General features: G+C 35.5%; 1 protein-coding gene across 3 annotated transcripts in view; it reads left to right on the top strand.

Moving 5' to 3' along the window:
- The window catches only part of TMEM55A (transmembrane protein 55A), a 61,237-nt gene that overhangs the window by 14,659 nt on the left and 27,254 nt on the right, over nucleotides 1–19,324 (top strand). For 2 of the 3 annotated variants that reach the window (XM_008068488.2, XM_008068489.2), the window contains exons 2-4: nucleotides 6,904–7,052; nucleotides 11,981–12,087; nucleotides 13,192–13,315. In XM_008068488.2, coding sequence (XP_008066679.1) covers nucleotides 6,904–7,052; nucleotides 11,981–12,087; nucleotides 13,192–13,315 — 380 coding nt within the window. Of the gene's footprint in view, nucleotides 1–6,885; nucleotides 7,053–11,980; nucleotides 12,088–13,191; nucleotides 13,316–19,324 lie in introns of all 3 variants that reach the window. The other variant, XM_021717781.1, reaches the window with a different exon arrangement.

The raw sequence follows: 19,324 nt of genomic DNA, 5'->3' as shown, positions 1-19,324 counted from the left end.
GTGGGTCTCGAACCTGCAGGCTCAGGCAATCCACTCACCTCAGCCTCCCAAAGTGTGGGATTACAGGGTGAGCCACTGAGCCCAGCTAGGAGCTAGTTTCTAATGATTACTGAACAATCTGAGTATTTTCTTTTTCCCAATGAAGAGTATAATAAATAGCCTCAGATCATTTTGTGAAAGGTTTGAAGGAAAATTTACAGTATTTGCTATAACACTGCTGCTAGATCTTTCCTCAAGGGCACCAGCCACTCCTTCAGTGAAGGTGCTCTGGGTCTTGAACCTACTTTTGTTGGAAACTGGTTGAAAGATTGTGACTATTTCGACTACTCAAGTTGGGTTGCTAGTTAAAACACCTAGAATTTTTTTTCCTTTCTATCTATATATACCAAGTAACTTTTGGTAGATTACCCAACTATTTCAATCCAAGGCTAATTTCAATTAGTCACTGCCCAAAATCTTTGTGGGTCAAAATATTCTAATATCCACTATTTCCCTTTATAATACATGCGCCCACCTTATCTTTGGTGATTTATTGCTGCCATTTGACTTGTTTCTACAGAATCCCATAATCTCTGTTGAAATCAGGCAGCACATCTCAATGGAACCATCTTATACTGTAATATTTGGTCTGCATTGGAGAGTAGTCACACCAGGATGTATGTGCTCTTCTAAATAATGTATTTATTGATGCCATAGTGAAGGGACTATGTTCTGGGCCTCCTCCAGGGTTGTAGTGAGGTACGAGAATGCATGTTTTTATATGATAAATCCACTTGCAAGGGAGGCTAGTGTGACTCAGAGGCTTAAGATTCTCAATTCTGTTTGGGGACATACAGATGGTCCCATTCTAAGTTTCAGAGTTCCACTTTTTTTTTTTTTTTTTTGCAGTTAATGTCTTTTCAGTGAGAGACTTGGTAAGGCTATGGATTTACTTGATGTAATAATTTTGCAGTCTGCACAATGAAGTTCTGTGTTTGATTTCCATCAATATATTCCACTTGTTAATTAGAAATAAGTGATAAGTACTTTTAAAGCTCTAATAGTTCTCTGGTTCTCTAACCATGACTTGAACTGAGGATTTAAAGACACAAGCTTCTCATTTCCTGTCTGTAAGGACCCAGTGCATTCCTAAGAATCTATCCACATCACAGCCATTATAGTAATTGTGCCTATCCTAATGACCAAGTGAAGGACTCACAAACATCACAATCAACTACAGGGAATAATCTGATTCATCAGGATGGCACCGCATAGATTACTACAATCCAGTTTCCCATTGATAAGGAGCTCTGCACAGCATTCAAGTCCAAGTTGACCAAACCATTCCTCCAGTTCCATTTTTGAGGATTTGTTCCTGGGATCACTCCTGGTATAAGTTTTCTTATCAGTTAGGACTGGTCAGAAGAGAGAAACTACACAATAGAATTTAATATAAAGAATTATTAACCAAGTATGAAGTTATTAACTAGGTAACTGAAAGGTAAACATTTTACTCTAAGATATCAAGGAGGTAGCAGGAAGCAGCTACCACCACTAGGGCTAAAGGAACAAATGGAAGATATTGGAATTATTAAAATTTGGTAATTTAGAAGAGGGGACCTGCAGAACTAAAACATGACTTCTGAAGAACAGGTACCAGCCAGCTGGTACTGATGCCTCTAGACTCTGGGGAAAGTCTTATACATACACCTGGGTCTTATACATACACTGGCTAGCTGGTGCTGGGGTCTTCTTTGGGAGGGAAGGGGGAACACAGTGAAGATGGTTCTGGAAAATGTTGAAAACTGCAAACTGGCTTCAGTGTTCCTCCGGGAAAGAACTGCCACTGGCAGGATGAAGCAATACTCCTGAGATGTGACATTCACAGAAACAAACAGGTAACAAATAGAAGGAACAAGTCCCTTCGTTCTCCTCCAGCCTTGCAGTCTCCCTCTATCACCTCCTATTAACAGAGCACAATCTGGAGCCAGCTGACAAAACCAAAGCATAGTTTGCAGAGTTCCAGCTCTAGCATCACAAAAGAGAGTAGAAAAGGTAGATTTGGAGCTGAAGGTCAGTAGCCTGATAACTGGCACATTTGCCTTCCAGTCTGCCTTTAGCCAAATGGATCCTTCCGAGAGTGTCATGGTTCTGGGAGAACCCAAGAACCTCCTAAAATAGTTTTATTTCTGTGGTTTTAAAGAAGGAGAGGAGCAGAAAGTTGTCTTCCTTTACTCTGTGTTGAGTTGGACTGGAAAGGTTTGACATTAGAAGCAGCTATCCCATAATGTCCAAACTCAGTCTGTCTTTAACCCACATCCTCCACAAAGATCCTAAGGGAAAATGGATCCCTGTAATAAAAATTGAAGGAGAAAAATTCCAGCTTTTCTCTAAGCTTGCTCCTTTATACTTTTACTGTTCCTCCAACAGTCATAAAATATTTCTCATCTTAATCTGATGTCATTTTTCATTTATGGTGCAACATCTTTGTTAAGGGCCTGAAGGACTGAATATAGAATGCTGGTACAGTGAGTTAAACTGGCAAATATTGCCATTGAGAGACTTATAAAGGAATAACTGAGATAATAAAGGTTAGAATAGTATAGCAAAACAATTTCAATCTTGAAAATGCTGGAGGATGTATCTGGGGAAAAAATGAAGTATGGATAATATACCAGGATGAATTAGTAAGACAAAGGAGCTGTTTGGCATAAAATACATAAATTAGGTAGATGTTTATAATGGAAAAATGTAATCTGATTACTTGTGGGTTTATAGAATAGTAATGGTTCCTTCTGAATGTTTTAGGAAGATCATTATGTATGTCTTGTGATCTATATGCCTTCATTCTATCCCTTTTATGAGTCAATTTTCTATGAAATTTTTATCATGATGAAATGATTCTTTTTAAAAGATACTTTCCTCATTTTCCCCTCTGACTCTTCTCTTTTTCCTCATAATCTTCTTCAACCCCCAAGTCTTCGTTTTCATAGTCATACCTGTTCCTACAAAATCTCCTCATTGGTCCTTATATCTTTTCCCTATATTAAGTCATTATTTATTAAGAGAGACAGCAGTTATTGTGGAAAGATTTCTAGGACAGAGTCAGCTCTTGACTTTGCTGAAGTTCTATATTAACATTTAAAAAGTCAAAATCTCTGAGCTTAAGTTCTCTCTTTTGTAAAATGAAGAAGTTAGACTTCATAATTCTTAAGATTGCTTGAATTTCTAACATTGTGTTATTCTGAAGCTTTGAGGGAATTTTTTAGGATTAAGACTACTGGCCTAACAAATACTGCTCACATGAAGAAAAAAAAATCTTTTTCAATTAGGCAAACTCCATAGAAAAAAATGACTGTTATTTAAATAATGAGCAAGACTCTTCCAAAATGAGGAATTTTTGTGATTTTTTTTAATACCCAATGATTCCACATTCTGAGATTATAGTGGATTCTTTGTCTAGTGCAGAAATTTAAAATAAGGTACAATAAGCCAGGCGTCATAGCTCATGCCTGTAATCCCAGCACTTTTGGAGGCCGAGGCGGGAGGATTGTTTAAATCCAGGAGTTTGAGCCCAGCCTAGGCAATATAGTGAGACTTGATCTCTACAAATATTAAAAAAATTAGCTGGGTGTGATGGCATGTGCCTATAGTCCCAGCTACTCAGGAGGCTGAGTCAGAAGAATTGCCTGTGTCTAGGAGGTTGAGGCTGCAGTGAGTCGTGATTATGTCACTGCACTCCAACTTAGATAATGGAGTGAAACCCTGGCTCAAATATACATGCATACATACATATACATATATATTTATATATATATGTTTATATGTATGTATATATATATAATAATAAATAAGAAAGTACAATAGTGGCGATCTGTTGGTGTAAAGTGAAAATGGAGGCCTGGTGGTGTACTTCTGTAGTCCCAGTTATGCAGGAGGCCAAAATGGGAAGACCACTTGAGCCCAGGAATTCGAGGCTGCAGTAAGCTATGATTGCACCACTGCATTGCAGCCTGGGCAACAGTGAGGCCCCATCTCGAAAAATCAAAAATCAAAAACCGATATTATTAAAGTGAAAAGAGACAAAATGAATAGATCTCTAACTGTGGAATTTTTGGAATTACAAGTCCTTTTTACATGAGGGCGTAGAGCTGCAGGTGAAGGATTCCTTGGGGTAAAATCTGGATGCTAAGGAGAGGCTGAAAGTATAAGAAATAGCTCCAAATCAGTTTAGGGCTAAAGTAGTAGACAGAAAATGGAAATGAAAGGCCTGAAAGCTCTGTTTAAAGTAGCAATTAGGCCACAACATCTGTCATTCTATTGATCCCTTAGATTGATTCCATTTATCTGGTGGGCCAGGCCAGTGTCCCCTGACTACTTCACCTCTCTCCATGCATGTTTGGAAACGGTATTCTTCTACATGAAAGACCTTGTTTCCAGTCAAGCTGCCCTCCCCTGCTAGGACCCTAGCCCCTCTGCAAAGAGAGTAGTGGTGATATTTTTCTGTCTTCTTTTTCTATGAGAAATAGATGGGTCTTATGGATTTTAGTGAAGCACTCATTCATTGATTCATTTGGCCATTCACTAAATATTTATTGAGCATCTTTCATAGACTAGGCACCATGACAAGTGCTGGTGAAATAGCCATGGACGAGGCAGACATGCTCCTGGCCTCATGGAGCTTATAGTCTCTTCCATTTTAGATTTCTAATCCTCACTGGTTTTCTGTCCACTTCTCTCCCCTTTCCTAGAGTTCCCAAGCCTCCAAAAGATTAGATCCTTCTGGTATATGTAATCACTGAAGCTTTTTCTTTTTTGACAGATTAAAAATTATGTAGAAAATCTTAGAAGCAAGATTTACAGGGTTTTATTGGCTCTGATGTACTTCAAATGATTCTTAAGATCGTCCACTGAACTTTTCTTAGGAGATTCCTTTGAGCAAAGCTTTTGTTTGGTGGAGTGTATGGTTTTCAGTATCCTTTTATGTGGTTGCATTGTGTCACCTCCTCCTCTCACCTCCAATGTACTTGTTTTCTTTGTGAAATTGCCTTGCTTTTGCATTTCTTTTCTAATATTCTGTGTAAGAGGGAGACCTGGGGTTATGGGAGAACTATTTCATGTTACTGTATAACTCAAGGAAAAGGCAAGAGAGGAAGCTAAGTGTGTCTTGTATTTGTAGTGAGGCAAGTATTATTTTTCGTAGCATAATGCCTTCTTTATTGAGATCTGATAAAGTAATCTGCAAGTTGCAAGACCTTAAGTATTTTGTTGACTTATTGTTCCCACAATCTGTTTTTATCTTCTTGATTAATACATTACAGGTCACTCTGGATCAAGCTCAAATTCTTTCAAGGATTTAAAGCTATTTTTGTAATTGAAGGCATGTATAGCTTCTTTTGAAGTTCAATGTTTGGCAGTGTTCTGTTGTAAGTCTCCCAGAAATGTGAGCATATTGTCATTTCAAAATGGCCTCTTTCAGAGCCTTGGCTGCTGCAGAAATTCAGTTTATGAATCACTTGAATGAATGCTAATCCTTAGCAGTCTGAAAAAAATTTGTGTGGTTTTTTTCCTATATGATTGAGCATCCAAGGATGCCAGGTGGTAATATGTGGATTTAAAACATACCATAACGTGTTATGCTCTAACTCTTTTAAAAATGTCACAGAGTTCAGACTCTAACATAGTATACTAAAAAAACTCTATTTCAAAAGTAGTTCATTTTCTAATTAGCTATTGAGATTGTATTTTATAGTATTGCAGATGCCCTTTGAGATGTCTGTTCTCCTTGATGTTTCAATCTTGTGTTAGGATGTGGTCCTTTCTAAATTTCCTAAGACAATAGGTTACCTTGAAAGGGCTTTCTGTGCCTATAGTTGAGACTGGCACAGAAAAGGATTAGGCAGACCCATTTAGAAATCCCCTTCCAGATCAAGATTCTTTTTCTCAGACTTTTGTAATAAATATACACTTCTGGTAAATTAACACTTGATTTGGAAACCAGGCCTCCACTCTTTACTCAGTCAGCCTTAGGGCTCTGAAAAACAGCATTTGTGTGTATATATGTCTTTGTATTATGAAAATGTTCAAACATATATGAAAGTAATATGAACAATATGATCTTTCATACCATTACATGCATCAATTATCAACATTTTGCTACTCTTGTTTCATTTACTACTTCATTCTTTTTGTTGTGATTGTTGATACAGTTTTTGAAGTAGGTAATCTCACCTATCATTCTTTACCCATAAACCCTTTAGTGCATTTCTTAGATTTTTTGATGGAAAGTAAAAATTTGAGACTTGTAATTGTTAAATCTCCTTTATTTTTCCTTTGTGTCTTGAAATTAGTGTGGGTTCTATCTTTGTTCCATGCTAAGTTTAGTCTTCCTAGGTTTATTTTTGTTTTTTTTAACTGCCTTCAAAACCTTGTTTTATTCTTATCATAGCCAACAGTCATTATACTCGTTCAAGTGTACAGAGAACGTGGCAACTACGTAAATTATGTGTATTGATAAGCAATTTAAAAACTATGTTTTCATAGAGGATTTTTATTTCTTGGTAGTCAGATCATTAGCATAAAATTTTTACTTTGGGCATAAATCACCACTCTCCTATTACAGGCTCTGTGAATTTATACATAGGAATGGAGTGAGTATTTTGAGTATAGGTTAATAAAAGGAAACTGGGTCATTGGGGTAGACCTAGGCAAACATTTTTTGGATTTTATCAGAGTTAAGAATTATTCTACTTGATAAGGTAGTTTCAGGCATGTTTATGCTCTAAAACTAGGACAAATTGGCTAGCTTTAAAAGCATAAGTAGAAGAAGTTAGGAAAATTTTGATTGTTTCTTCTTTACTTCTATTGCTTTTATGCTTTTATAATTTCTCAGAGACTCTGACTCAGTGACTAATATCTTTTCAGCGGAACTTCCACCTCCCTATACGGCCATTGTCAGTCCAGATGCCAGTGGTATTCCAGTAATAAACTGCCGTGTGTGCCAGTCTCTAATCAATTTGGATGGCAAGCTTCACCAGCATGTGGTTAAGTGCACGGTTTGCAATGAAGCTACGGTAAGTGGAGATTTCCATTAATAAAAGCATAAATTGTTATGTGACATTTTATTCCTAAAGGAAGTACTTCAGTAATTTACTTAAAAGTATGCATGGGCTGTATACAAATATGGAAATCATTTTTCATCCTTTCTTCTGTTTCTCTTTCATCGTACAAGGATGGCTCCATGTGTTTAAAGCTAAACCCATTAAGATAATTTCATGTTTGAATTTAAATTTAATGCCATTTGACTTTTCAATTTCTAAAATAAGACTGAGCAATGATAGTTATTTATAAATCTCTTCAGTATCCACATCACAACTAAATCCATTCCAGTTTTCATGAAAATGAAAATACTGTATATGAAACTTTACTACAAATGTGATCTTTGTTGTCATTATGGGGAAAATTATTTTAACTTATTTTATGTTTATAGTATGTCAGTATTGTTTTCCTGGGCTTTTGTAATTATGCATTTACTATTGTGTGCCAAAGTATTTGTAAATAGTTTGGCATTTTATTCTATTTATTTGTTATCAATTTAGTGAAATATTAAAAGAAAATTGAAGGACACTTTTGTTTTAACTGAACTTTGGGGAACAAAAAAAATTTGTTTTTTTTTTTGAGTTGGAGTTGCACTTCATCGCCCAGGCCAGAGTGCAGTGGCACACTCATGGCCACCCCAGCATCGACCGGCTGGGCGCCGGCGATGCTTCTGCCGCAGCCTTCCAAGTAGCCAGAACTACAGGCTACCATGTCTGGCTAATTTTTTATTTATTGTAGAGACGAGGTGTCACCAACATGCCCGGGCTGGTCTCGAACCTGCAGGCTCAGGCAATTCACTTGCCTCAGCCTCTCAAAGTGCTGGGATAAAAGGCTGAGCCACCAAGCCCGGCCAGCAAAAAAGTTTTAAGCAAAATTTGTGTTGTTTCCAGTAAGAAATTTGTAAAGCGTATGCTGTTTTAGATGAAATATGTTTCTACTTTCATAGTTAGGCTTTGTTAAATTTGGATCTCTCAAAATCTGCAGTTAAATATTAGTTTAATTTTTGGTATTTGTATTTTTTCCTCTTTAGAAAAAAATTCATAAAAAGTCAGCCAGTGATTGTTATGTCTTAAAGAACCATAAAACATGGGTATTTGGCTTTATATGTTCTACAGAAAAGTCATAAAATAAAACCTTAAGTTATGAAGCAATGTATCTCATTGTAAATTTTTTTTCTTTATAGAGGGACATCATTTGGAAAACACCATTATGGTAGAAATAGATGATACCTACGAACCAGCTATTTTTGTTGTTGTTGTTGTTGTTTTTGAGTTGGAGTCTCACTCTGTCACCCAGACTGGAGTGCAGTGGCTGTTGTCAGCCACTGCCGCCTCGACCTGCTGGGCTCCGGCGATCCTTTGGCCTCAGTCTTCCAAGGAGCTGGAACTACAGGCATGTGCTACCATGCCCGGCTAATTTTTGATTTATTATAGAGATGAAGTCTTGCCAAGTTGCCCATGTGGGTCTCAAACCCACAGGCTCAGGCAGTCCACTCACCTCGGCCTCCCAAAGCACTGGGATTACAGACTGAACCACCAAGCCCGGCCAAAACCAGCTATTTTTTTAAGTTGAACGCTGACTAGTGAATTTAGTTAGTATCAACTTTTTTAGTGACCTGTATAGAGTTGGCAAGCAAATAAGAGTTGTTAGAAATACATAGCAATTAAAAAACCCAGTTCCTTAAAGGTTTCCTTATATTTGATAATAGTGTTAATTTCTTCTCCTATTCTTCCACTATTCTTGTTCTTTAATGAATTGAATTTTGTCAATTATTTAGGAATCTCAAAGTCCCAGTAGATTTAGCAAAACAGAGTCAAGCTGACTACTTAGAAGTGAGGAATTATATGGGATCAATGAGGTTTGGCTATATGTGTACTACTTCTGGGCACAAGGGGATTTATGCTGAAATTTTTACATAATTACTGCCTCTGTGGAGTAAAGAAATGTCAATAATTTTAGAAAAAATAAATAGTATGTAATCAGATTGCCTTGTATGAAATCAGTAATATTACAATAGAGAAAAAAAGTGAGAGAAAAAGCTGTTGTGAAGTGTTTTAATGTACAACTTGCTAATGCTTACACATGTAATTGATTTTAAATGTATGAAAGAGCAAGTGTTAGACAACTAGGAGCTTTTTTGGAGGAATTCTAGATTGAAACAACAGCTATAATGGGCTCGGATCCAACAGAACAGTTCTCTCATGCCTAATGTCTCTGTCCCCTATTCTATTTTGGTGTGTTTCATTTTCATCTTATTACCAAAACAAAGTATCACTGTGTCTACCCTCCTGGGCAGCCACTCTGATAGGAACATGATATACCCATGGAGATTAAAAAACAAGACAAAACAAGCAAAAAACCCCAAAGTTAATAAAAGTCCTTTTTATTCAGTAGATAGAACTGGGAAGGTATATGGTTGATGTGTGTGTGTGTGTGTGTAAGTGTGTGTAAGAGAAAGAATATGGGCGCCTGTAATTCTGGCTACTTGGAAGTCTGAGGCAGAAGAATCGCCAGAGCCCAGCAGATTGATGCTGGGGTGGCTGTGAGTGTGCCACTGCACTCCAGCCTGGGTAACAGAGTGAGGCTTCAACTAAAAGAGAGAGAGAGAGAGAGAGAGAGAGAGAGAATATGGAAATGTGTTAGCAAGACTTGGAGAATACAGAATTGAAGGTTAAAGGATAAATGATTTCTAGGGTAAGTTAATGGAAAAATTGAGAAACTCTAGAAAGGGTTATACAAGTTGACTACATATCTGATTAGGAACCAGAGATTCCAAGGCTGACAGACTGGTATGAATCCTAGCTCTGCCATTTAGCAACTACATCTTCTTGAGGACTTGACTTTTCTAAATATGTGTGTCCTCATGTAAAGTGGTATAATAATAATACCTCATAAAGTTGCATTTGGAATTACAGGGATAAGGTGCCCAGCACAGTGCCTGGGGTATGCAAGTTTATTATACTAAATTAGAATTTTAAAATATATGCATATGGACAGTATCCAATGACCTTTTGTTTTTTTCTTAGTTCATTGCATTCCAGACATGACATGGTAGGGGTTGGTACTGAGGACCAGTGCTTAAAACCTTCTAATTAAATTGCCTTGTTTTCCAAATGAGAAAACTGAGGTCTAGGAGTGAGGAGGGACGAAAATAAAATTTTAAAAATACCCTGTCAATTGTCAAGTACACATTTACTTAATGTTAACATTTGAATATTCAGAAATTAACCCAAATTCTGTTTTTCTTGATACTTTAGATACTCTAGGTATGTAATCTAGATGTTTGTGAATTTCCTATATTCAAATTTAGTTATCTATAATATAGTTTATTGAAACATGGGTGACTTTTTGCTAACTTTTATACATTTCTACCAAAATTATTAACATTTAAAAAAATTTAAATTATTACACACACAGAAAATTTACAAATCTAACAGTATATAGTAGAAAGAATTCCTTGTGTCCTTCACCCACATTCCCCAATTGTTAAAATTTTACTACGCCAGCTTTCCCTCTCTAAATAAATTATCTTTTTCCAGGAACTTTTATAATAATTGAAGACATGGTGCTTTTTTGCTCCTAAACATTTTAATGTAAATTTCTTTTCTTTTTTTTTTTTTTTTTTTTTTGAGTTGGCGTCTCACTCTGTCGCCCAGACTGGAGTGCAGTGGCCGCTTCCGGCCACCCCAGCCTCAACCTGTTGGGCTCCAGCGATCCTTCTACCTCAGCCTTCCGAGTAGCCAGAATTACAGGCATGCGCTACCACACCCGGCTGATTTTTTGATTTATTGTAGAGATGAGGTCTCGCTGCCCAGGCGGGTCTTGAACCCGCGGGCTCAGGCAGTCCACTCACCTCAGCCTCCCAAAGGCATGGGATTACAGGTTGAGCCACCGAGCCCGGCTATGTAAATTTCTTAAAGACAAGTTCATTCACTTATACAGTCAAACTACAATGATCAGATGCAGGAAATTCACACTGATCTAATAGTGTTATCTAATCTTTTGAAATAATTTGCATTTCTCTAATTGTTCCATTATTGTATTTTATGAAAAAAAATTCTAGTTCTGGAGTCAAACCAGCATCATATGTTACATTTGATTGTCATGTCTCTTTAATGTTCCTTTATCTGTAACTTCTTCTTTGTCTTCAGATTTTTGAAGACTACAGACAAAAATTTCCTCAATTTTGATTTGTCTGAAATTTCCTGATTAGCTTTAGGTCACACATTTTTGTCAGAAATGCCATAGGTGTGATGGTCTGCATCTTTCAGTGCATCATAGATTATTTAGTTTAACAAGCTGCAGTCCTAGTATTTCAAAGAGGCTTTCCCTTAGTATTATTTATTATTTTTAAATTCACCGTAAAGTTCTTTAAAAAAAAAAAAAAGAATTGCTACTATTAAGAGCTATCAAAAGTTTTAAGAATTAAAATATGTCACAAAATTAATTACTTCTTATATTCTATTAAATAAAGTTTAATAAAAGTTCAAATTTATAATGCTTTCCTCTTTCTCCACTATTCTTCTTATTGAACTCACTCTTCCTGGACAGGTGCGTGAGTCCTCTGTGGATGTTTGCACCTGGCCAGACAGCTAGATGATCTTGTCTTGTGAACTTTAAAGACAAAGCAACTCTTGGTGTGCACTAAATATTCCTTCCATATTAAAAGGGCTAGTACAAACTAATTTTGAAATATACCCTTAATAATTAAATCTCTACAGCTCCCAAAATTTTATATAGTGCTTACCAACATTTATGCTATTTGAAACTATTTACAATGTACTTTTCCTTAAACTGTACTTTGGTAGCACTATGAGGAGCCTGTGTTTTTTAAACACAAACAAGCTTTGACAATCTGTATTTTGGTTAATTTGCTGTATTTGCATTTTCTTCCCTTATCTAGCCTATCAAAAACCCCCCAACAGGGAAGAAATATGTTAGATGCCCTTGTAATTGTCTCCTCATTTGTAAGGACACATCTCGGCGAATAGGATGCCCGAGACCCAACTGGTAAGAGATAAAGATTCATTCATTCATTCATTTGCTTATTCAACAAGTATTTATTAAAGGCTCATTTTTATGCCAGGCCTTGTTCTAGACAGAGTCTGTGTCCTCAAAGTAACTCCAGAACCTAAATTATTTTTTTGTTAAAAGAATGATATGCTTAGTTTGAACTTCACAGCCATAGATATTTGTAGGATATAATATTCTCAGATGAGAAATGAATATTTTCTTTATGTTATGTAACTACTTAATGCACTGTAATAAATCAATACATACAATAGTGTAATAAATCAGTGACTTATTGAACTTATTTAAAAATAGCCAGATGATTTACTTTTGATATAGTTAATTTTAACCTGCAGTGTTTTAATTGCTAATGTGTATCTCACTGTATGCTGTGCTAATCTCTGCTGAACATAATATACATGTTAAATTCTGGAATTATTTGCCCATACCCAATGCCATTATTGATGTGCCAAGATACAGTATTCAAAAACTGTAATTTAAAAAATTTTTCTGTTATGTCTCTGGTTTCTTGACCATTACATAAATCATTTACAGCCCTGTCCGATGGTAGACTGGAGAAGAGAAAGGAAAGGAGGCTCTTGTTTGCTTTCTTTCCATCTCTGATTAAATAGGCATCAAGGAATACCAAACTGCTCAGAGAAATTTGGTTATAACCAGCACTTTGGTACTTTCATGCACACACATTTTCGTGATCTAGAATATTTTTAACTCATTCAGTCTTCTACTAAACTCAAGTTGTCTTCCTAGATAGGGAATGGTAAGAACTGTTTTCTGATTTGAACTGATAAAAATGGCAGTTAAATAGTTCCCAAGTTCCCAAGGTCATTGTTTAGAACCAATGCCATAATATACGGTTTCTATCTCAGATATAAAAAGACTCCTTTTTTTTTTTTGCATTTGAAAGACTGATTATTGCTACTTTCTGTGATTTTGGCTCCAAAGTTTGACAATTAATTCACTTCATTTATGAAACAAGCATAACTTACTTTCACTGACATGTTTCATGTTTTTGACCATATGTAGCAGGTTTTGCTCTCAATACATTTGTGGGATAGTTAAATTGTTTTCTTCCTTTTTCCACAGTAGACGCATAATTAATCTTGGCCCTGTAATGCTTATTTCTGAAGAGCAGCCAGCTCAACCTGCATTGCCAGTCCAACCAGAAGGTACAAGGGTCGTTTGTGGGCACTGTGGAAACACATTCCTGGTAAGCAACTGGACGTTTGTAACAGGCTATCAGTCTGGAAATATAGATCATGATCTAACAGATTTGACCACTTCTCATAGTCTTATAGTTTTGTTTAAGTGCAAATTGATCAAATAAAGTGTTATTTAGGAAGATAATAATCCAGAGTGCAGCTAGGATATACAGCATCTTTTTTATTTTGAGTTGGAGTCTCACTCTGTCACCTAGGCTGGAGTGCAGTGGCACACTCACGGCCACCTCAGCATTGACCAGCTGGGCTCTCGATGGACCAGCTTCATGGCTTCTAGATTCAGGGAAAAATTCTTATTATAATTTATCAAACATTTTCTGACTTTTAATTTGAAATCAAAAAAATCAGCCGGGTGTGGTAGCACATGCCTGTAATTCCGGCTACTTGGAAGGCTGAGGTGGAAGAATCGCCAGAGCCCAGCAGGTCGAGGCTGCGGTGGCCGGGAGTGGCCACTGCACTCCAATCTGGGTGACAGATTGAGGCTCCAACTCAAAAAAATAAAAACAAAAATTATTTTTGGGGTAAAAAAAAAATTAACACTGGTACCCATGATTAGGTAAACTTTAGATTAAAAAATAAGAAAGTATAAGTAATTTGATATAGCAAAAATTAGAGAAGTTGTTATTTTGTGTCAACTTTAACTTTACTTCAACTTAAAGTCTGATTTTTTTGAAAGTTAATTTCATAATGGATTTATCCAATCAGGAAGGGTAAGAACAGATTTTCTTTTTTCAGCCTATATAGGAGACAAAAGATTTTCTTTAGAACCTGAATATTAAAAATACCTTCCAGAATACAGGCATGGAAGTCTATAAACAAGACCTGCTATCACTAAGAAATGAATAAACTTAAGAAAGTATAAGCAATTTGCTTTTGTTCTTCTAATTTTTATTTTTATTAAGGCAATTTACATATTTAGTTCTAAATGTCAAATGGGATTACAATCTCCTCATCTAGCTGACCCCTAGCTGACCCCAAGCTACCACTCCCCAAATGCTTTGAACTTTTTCAGTTGTTCTGCTCATATTTACTTCCATGTGTTTAATCTGTTTTCTCATTCTTTTTCTTTTTGATTAAGCAATTGAAGACATTACCCAATACCTTGTAAAATGCAAGATGAGAATTTAACACTCATATACCACTCTCCTACTCATATTCCTTTCCCCACTTTCATACTCTCAGTAGAGTTATAAAATTGTGTTTAATTAATACTCAGTGTTTACTTTTTTTATGATTAAGTAAATTATGTTCACAGCTGAACCAAGTAATTTGGCACATTTTTCTCCTTTTAATATTTTCTTGGATAATTAACCCTTCTCTTTGAATTTGTTTAATTTTCTATGTACAACTTATTCATTCTTCCCATATTCTTTTATAGAGCTATAGAATTTGTGTCAATATAGTCAAATGCATCAGGAAATCTATTGTTTAAGCTTCCTGCTGCACAACTGCCAACTATCCCTTCACCATCATCCTGAAAATTCCTTTTGCCTCTTTGCTATGTAGGATCCCATGCCATCCTCACAGTGCCTGGTTTTCATGGAGAACATTTCTACTTGCTAAAAAAAAGATGCTGAGAAATAAATTTAGGCCTTTTTATTTCTTAAGTGGTTTTTAAATCTAATTTCACACTCACTATATAATTTATCCAGATGTACAATTCTGGGTTGCTAGTTGTTTCCTCTCAGAAATGTGAAGGCTTTGCTCCATTGTTGATGAATAGATCAGCTGCTATTTTGATTCCTGATCCTTTTGATAGAATGTATCTTTTCTTCTTTATTTTTCTCTTTCCTCTTCATTATCTCCAGTGTTCTGAAATTTCATGAAAATATGCCTCAGTGAGAGTCTTTTTGAACTCATTGTCAGGATACTCAGTGGGTCTTATTATAGTCCACTCCGTTTTCTTCATTCCCTCTTTCTGGAACTCCTTATATTGAATCACCTGAATTGACTCTCTCTCGTTTTATTACTTTTACATTTTCTTTTTAATTTTGGCTTTTGTTTTACTTACTGAGAAACTTCTTCAGCTATATCTTCTAAGCTTAATTTAAAAATTGAATCTCATATGATCTAATGTAATTTTTAATTTCCAAAGCCTTAATTTGTTTATAGCATCTTTCTGAAGCTATTAATGATTTTTTTCCTGAGGTATTGTTCTTCTCTATGCTTTTTCTCTGTTTTCTACTAAGTTTTTCTATTTGCTTTTCTTTTTTGATAGAATTTTATACAGAAGTTCATTTATATTTGAGAGTAAGTCACTAATTGGAATCTATATGCATGCAGGCAGGAGCTAGATGATAACTCCTTCTTTCTCCCTCTCTTTTTCCCATATTCTCCTTTGTCTCCTTTTCCTCTCCTCCATTTCCCTTTTCTCCTCTTTCTTTGAAAAGCTATCAGCTGTTAGTATCAATTGTTCTTTTTTCTAGGGCAAGTTTCTCTGGGGCAGAATCCTCTAATCTCTTGTGCCTTGTAGTATAATTTGAAGTCAGGTAATGTTATGCCTCCAGATTTGGTTTTTTTGTTTTGTTTTGTTTAGGATTGCTGTGGCTATCTGGGCTTTTTTTTGATGCCATATGAATTTTAGGATTGTGTTTTCTAATTCTGTGAAAAATGACATCGATAATTTGCTAGGAATTGCATCGACTCTTTAGATATCTTTGGATGGTATGGCCATTTTAATAATAATGGTCATTTTGATAATAATGATTCTTCCAAATGAGCATGGGATGTTTTTACATTGTTTTTGTCATATATCATTTATTTCATCAGTGTTTTGTAGTTCTCCTTGTAAAGACCTCTCATCCCCTTGGTTAAATGTATTCCTAGGTATTTTTTTTGTGACTAATGGGATTAAGTTCTTGATTTGGCTCTCAGTTTGAACATTATTGCTGTATAGAAATGCTACTGATTTTTGTATATTGATATTGTATCTTAAAATCTCTCTGAAGTCTTTTATCGAGTCTAAGACTCTTTTGGAGTAGTTAGGGTTTTCTAGATACAAGATGATGTCATCTAACAGAGATACCTTGACTTCTTATTTTCCAATATGCATACCTTTTATTTCTTTCCCATGTTTGGTTGCTCTGTCTATGACTTCCAGTGCTATGTTGAATGAGAATGATAAGAGTGAACATCTTTGTCTTGTTCTACTTCTTAGGGGAAATGCTTTCAACTTTTTTCTAGTATGATATTGACTGTGAGAGTTTGTCATATTGGTATTTATTATTGTGTGTGTTTTTTTAATTTTTGTTTTTGTTTTTTTTGAGTCAGGACGTCACTCTGTTACCCAAGCTGGAATACAGTGGCATGCTCATGGCTCACTGTAGCCTCAACCTCCTGGGTTCAGGCAATCCTTTCACCTCAGCCTCCCGAGTAGCTGGGGCTACAGGTGCGTGTCACCATGCTTGCCTATTTTTTTCAATTTTCTGGAGAGACTAGGTCTTGTTATTTTTCCCAGGCTGGTCTGAAACTCCTGGGCTCAAGTAATCCTCCTGCCTTGACCTCCCAAAGTACTGTAGTTGTGATGGTTTTTATTTTGGGGGGGGTATGTTTCTTCAATGCCTAGTTTTTTGAGGGTTTTTAGCATATAGGAATGTTGGATTTTATTGAATGCTTTTTCTGCATCTATTAATGATTATATTGTTTTTGTTTTTAAATCAGGTTTATGTGGTAAATCACGTTTATTGACTTGTGTATGTTGAACCATCCTTGCATCCCTAGAATAAAAACCACTTGATGGTTAAAATCAAAATTATCTCAAATATGCATTATATTTTTGATGATGTTGTTGGATTTGGTTTGCTATTTTTTGTTGAGAGTTTTTGCATCTAGCTTCATCATGGGTATTGGTACATAGTTTCTTTTTTGGTTGTGTCTTTCCCTGATGTTTGTAGTGGTGTGATACTGGTTTCATAGAATAAGTTAGGAAACAGTCTCTCTTCATCAATTTTTAATTATACTTTCAGTAAGATTGGTACCAGCTCTTCTTTGTATGTCTAGTAAAATTTAACTGTGAATCTGTGGTCCTGTGCTTTTTGAGGGGAGAGATATTTTATTTCTGATAAAATTTTATCATTCATTATTGGTCTTTTCAGAATTTCTATTTCTTCTTGTTTCATTCTTGGGAGGTTGTATTTTTCTAGGAATTTAACCATTTCTTCTAGGTTTTCTAGCTTGTGTGCATAGAAATGTTCATAATGGTCTCTGATTTTTTTTTTTGGTTTTTATATTTTGTATTTCTGTGGTATCAGTTGTAATGTCCCCTCCATCATTTCTGATTGTGCTTACTTGATTCTTCTTTTTTTCTTGGTTAATTTAGCTAGTGGTCTATCAATTTGGTTTATATTGTCAAAGAATCAACTTTTTTTTCATTGATTTTTTTGTTTTTGGGGGGTTTTTTGGTCTTAGTCTTATTTAGTTGTGCTCTGATCTTTGTTATTTCTTCTACTAGCTTTGGGTTTGGTTCTTGTTTTCCTTGAGGTGTAATGTTAGGTTGTTGAAGTAAGATCTTTCTATCTTTTTGATGTAGGCATTTAATGCTATAAACTTTTCTCTTAGCACTAATTTTGCTGTATCCCAGAGATTGTGGTATGTTGTGTCTCTATTTTCATTCATTTCAAAAATTTTTGATTTTGTCTCAATTTGTTATTTACCCAAAGATAATTCGGGAGCAAGTTGTTCAGTTTTCTTGTATTTTTGTAGACTTCAGAGTAATTATTTCTATGTGTATTTCACTGTGGTCTGTGAAGATACTAGATATTATTATTTTTTTTAATTTATTGAAACTTGCTTTATGGCCACAGATATGATATTTTATATTTTGGAGAATGTTCCACATGCAGGTGAAAAAAATGTAAATTTTGTGGTTGTGGGTAGAATGTTCTGTAAATGTCTATGAGGTCCATTTGATCTAGACTTTAGTTTAAGTTCAGAGTTTCTTTGTTGATTTTCTTCTCCAGTAATCTGTCTAGTGCTGTCAGTGGGATATTGAAATTTTTCTCTAGTATTGTATTACTGTCTATCTGTTTTCTTAGATCTAGTAGTATTTGTTTTATGAACCTAAGTGCTCCAGTGTTGGGTGCACATATATTTAGGGTAGTTATATTTTCTTGTTGTCTTATTGAATTGACGTTTTATCATGATATAATGACCTTGTATTCTTTTTTTTAACTGCTGCTGATTTAAAGTAGATTTTTTTGTCTTATATAATTATAGATCCTCATTTTTTCCTGTTTGTATGATATATCTCTTCCTACCTCTTTGAATCTCTGGGTGTCTTCACTCATTAAGTGTGTCTCTTATAGGCAGCAGATCTTTTTTTTTTTTCTTTTTAATCAAATTTTCTAGTCTATGTCTTTTTTTTATTATAAAGATGGAGGGTATAATTCAGGGTTAGGTATACAAACGTTGATTATGCAGGTACCTTTGTTGATGAGGTATACCCCTCCCTCCCCTCTCAGTTTCCCTCAACTGCCAATCCCACTCCCACTCCCCCCCCCGGCAGTTTCCCACTACTGCCAGTTTCTTTCTTATAGCATTATAATTGTTCAAGGTCTGCTTATGGGTGAGAACATATGGAACTCTGTTCTTTGTTTCTGTGATAAATCACTGAGTATGATTGACTTAAATCCATCCAAGTTGTTGCAAAGTCCATATGTTTGTCCTTCTTTATGGCTGTGTAATTTCCCCTCGTGTATATGTACCACATTTTTTTTATCCAGTTCAGTTTTGATGGGAAATACGAGTGAACTAGAAATTGACATTCCATATGACCCAGTTATGTCTTTTAAGTGGAACATTTAGGCCACTTACAGTCGTTTGTTATTGACATTTGAGGTTTTGTTCCTGCCATAATGTTGTTAGCTAGTTGCTTTGTAGTCTTAATTGTATAATAGCATTATGGAATCTGTGAGCTTTGTACTTACAAAAAAAATCACTATATATTTATTTATTTATTTATTTTTATTTTTTGAGTTGGAGTCTCACTCTGTCGCCCAGAC

The sequence above is a fragment of the Carlito syrichta genome, unplaced genomic scaffold, assembly GCF_000164805.1.
Source record: "Carlito syrichta isolate Samal-C Ts95f unplaced genomic scaffold, Tarsius_syrichta-2.0.1 Scaffold311050, whole genome shotgun sequence".
Classification (NCBI taxonomy): Eukaryota; Metazoa; Chordata; class Mammalia; order Primates; family Tarsiidae; genus Carlito; species Carlito syrichta.
This window is presented reverse-complemented; position numbering and strand designations above follow the sequence as displayed.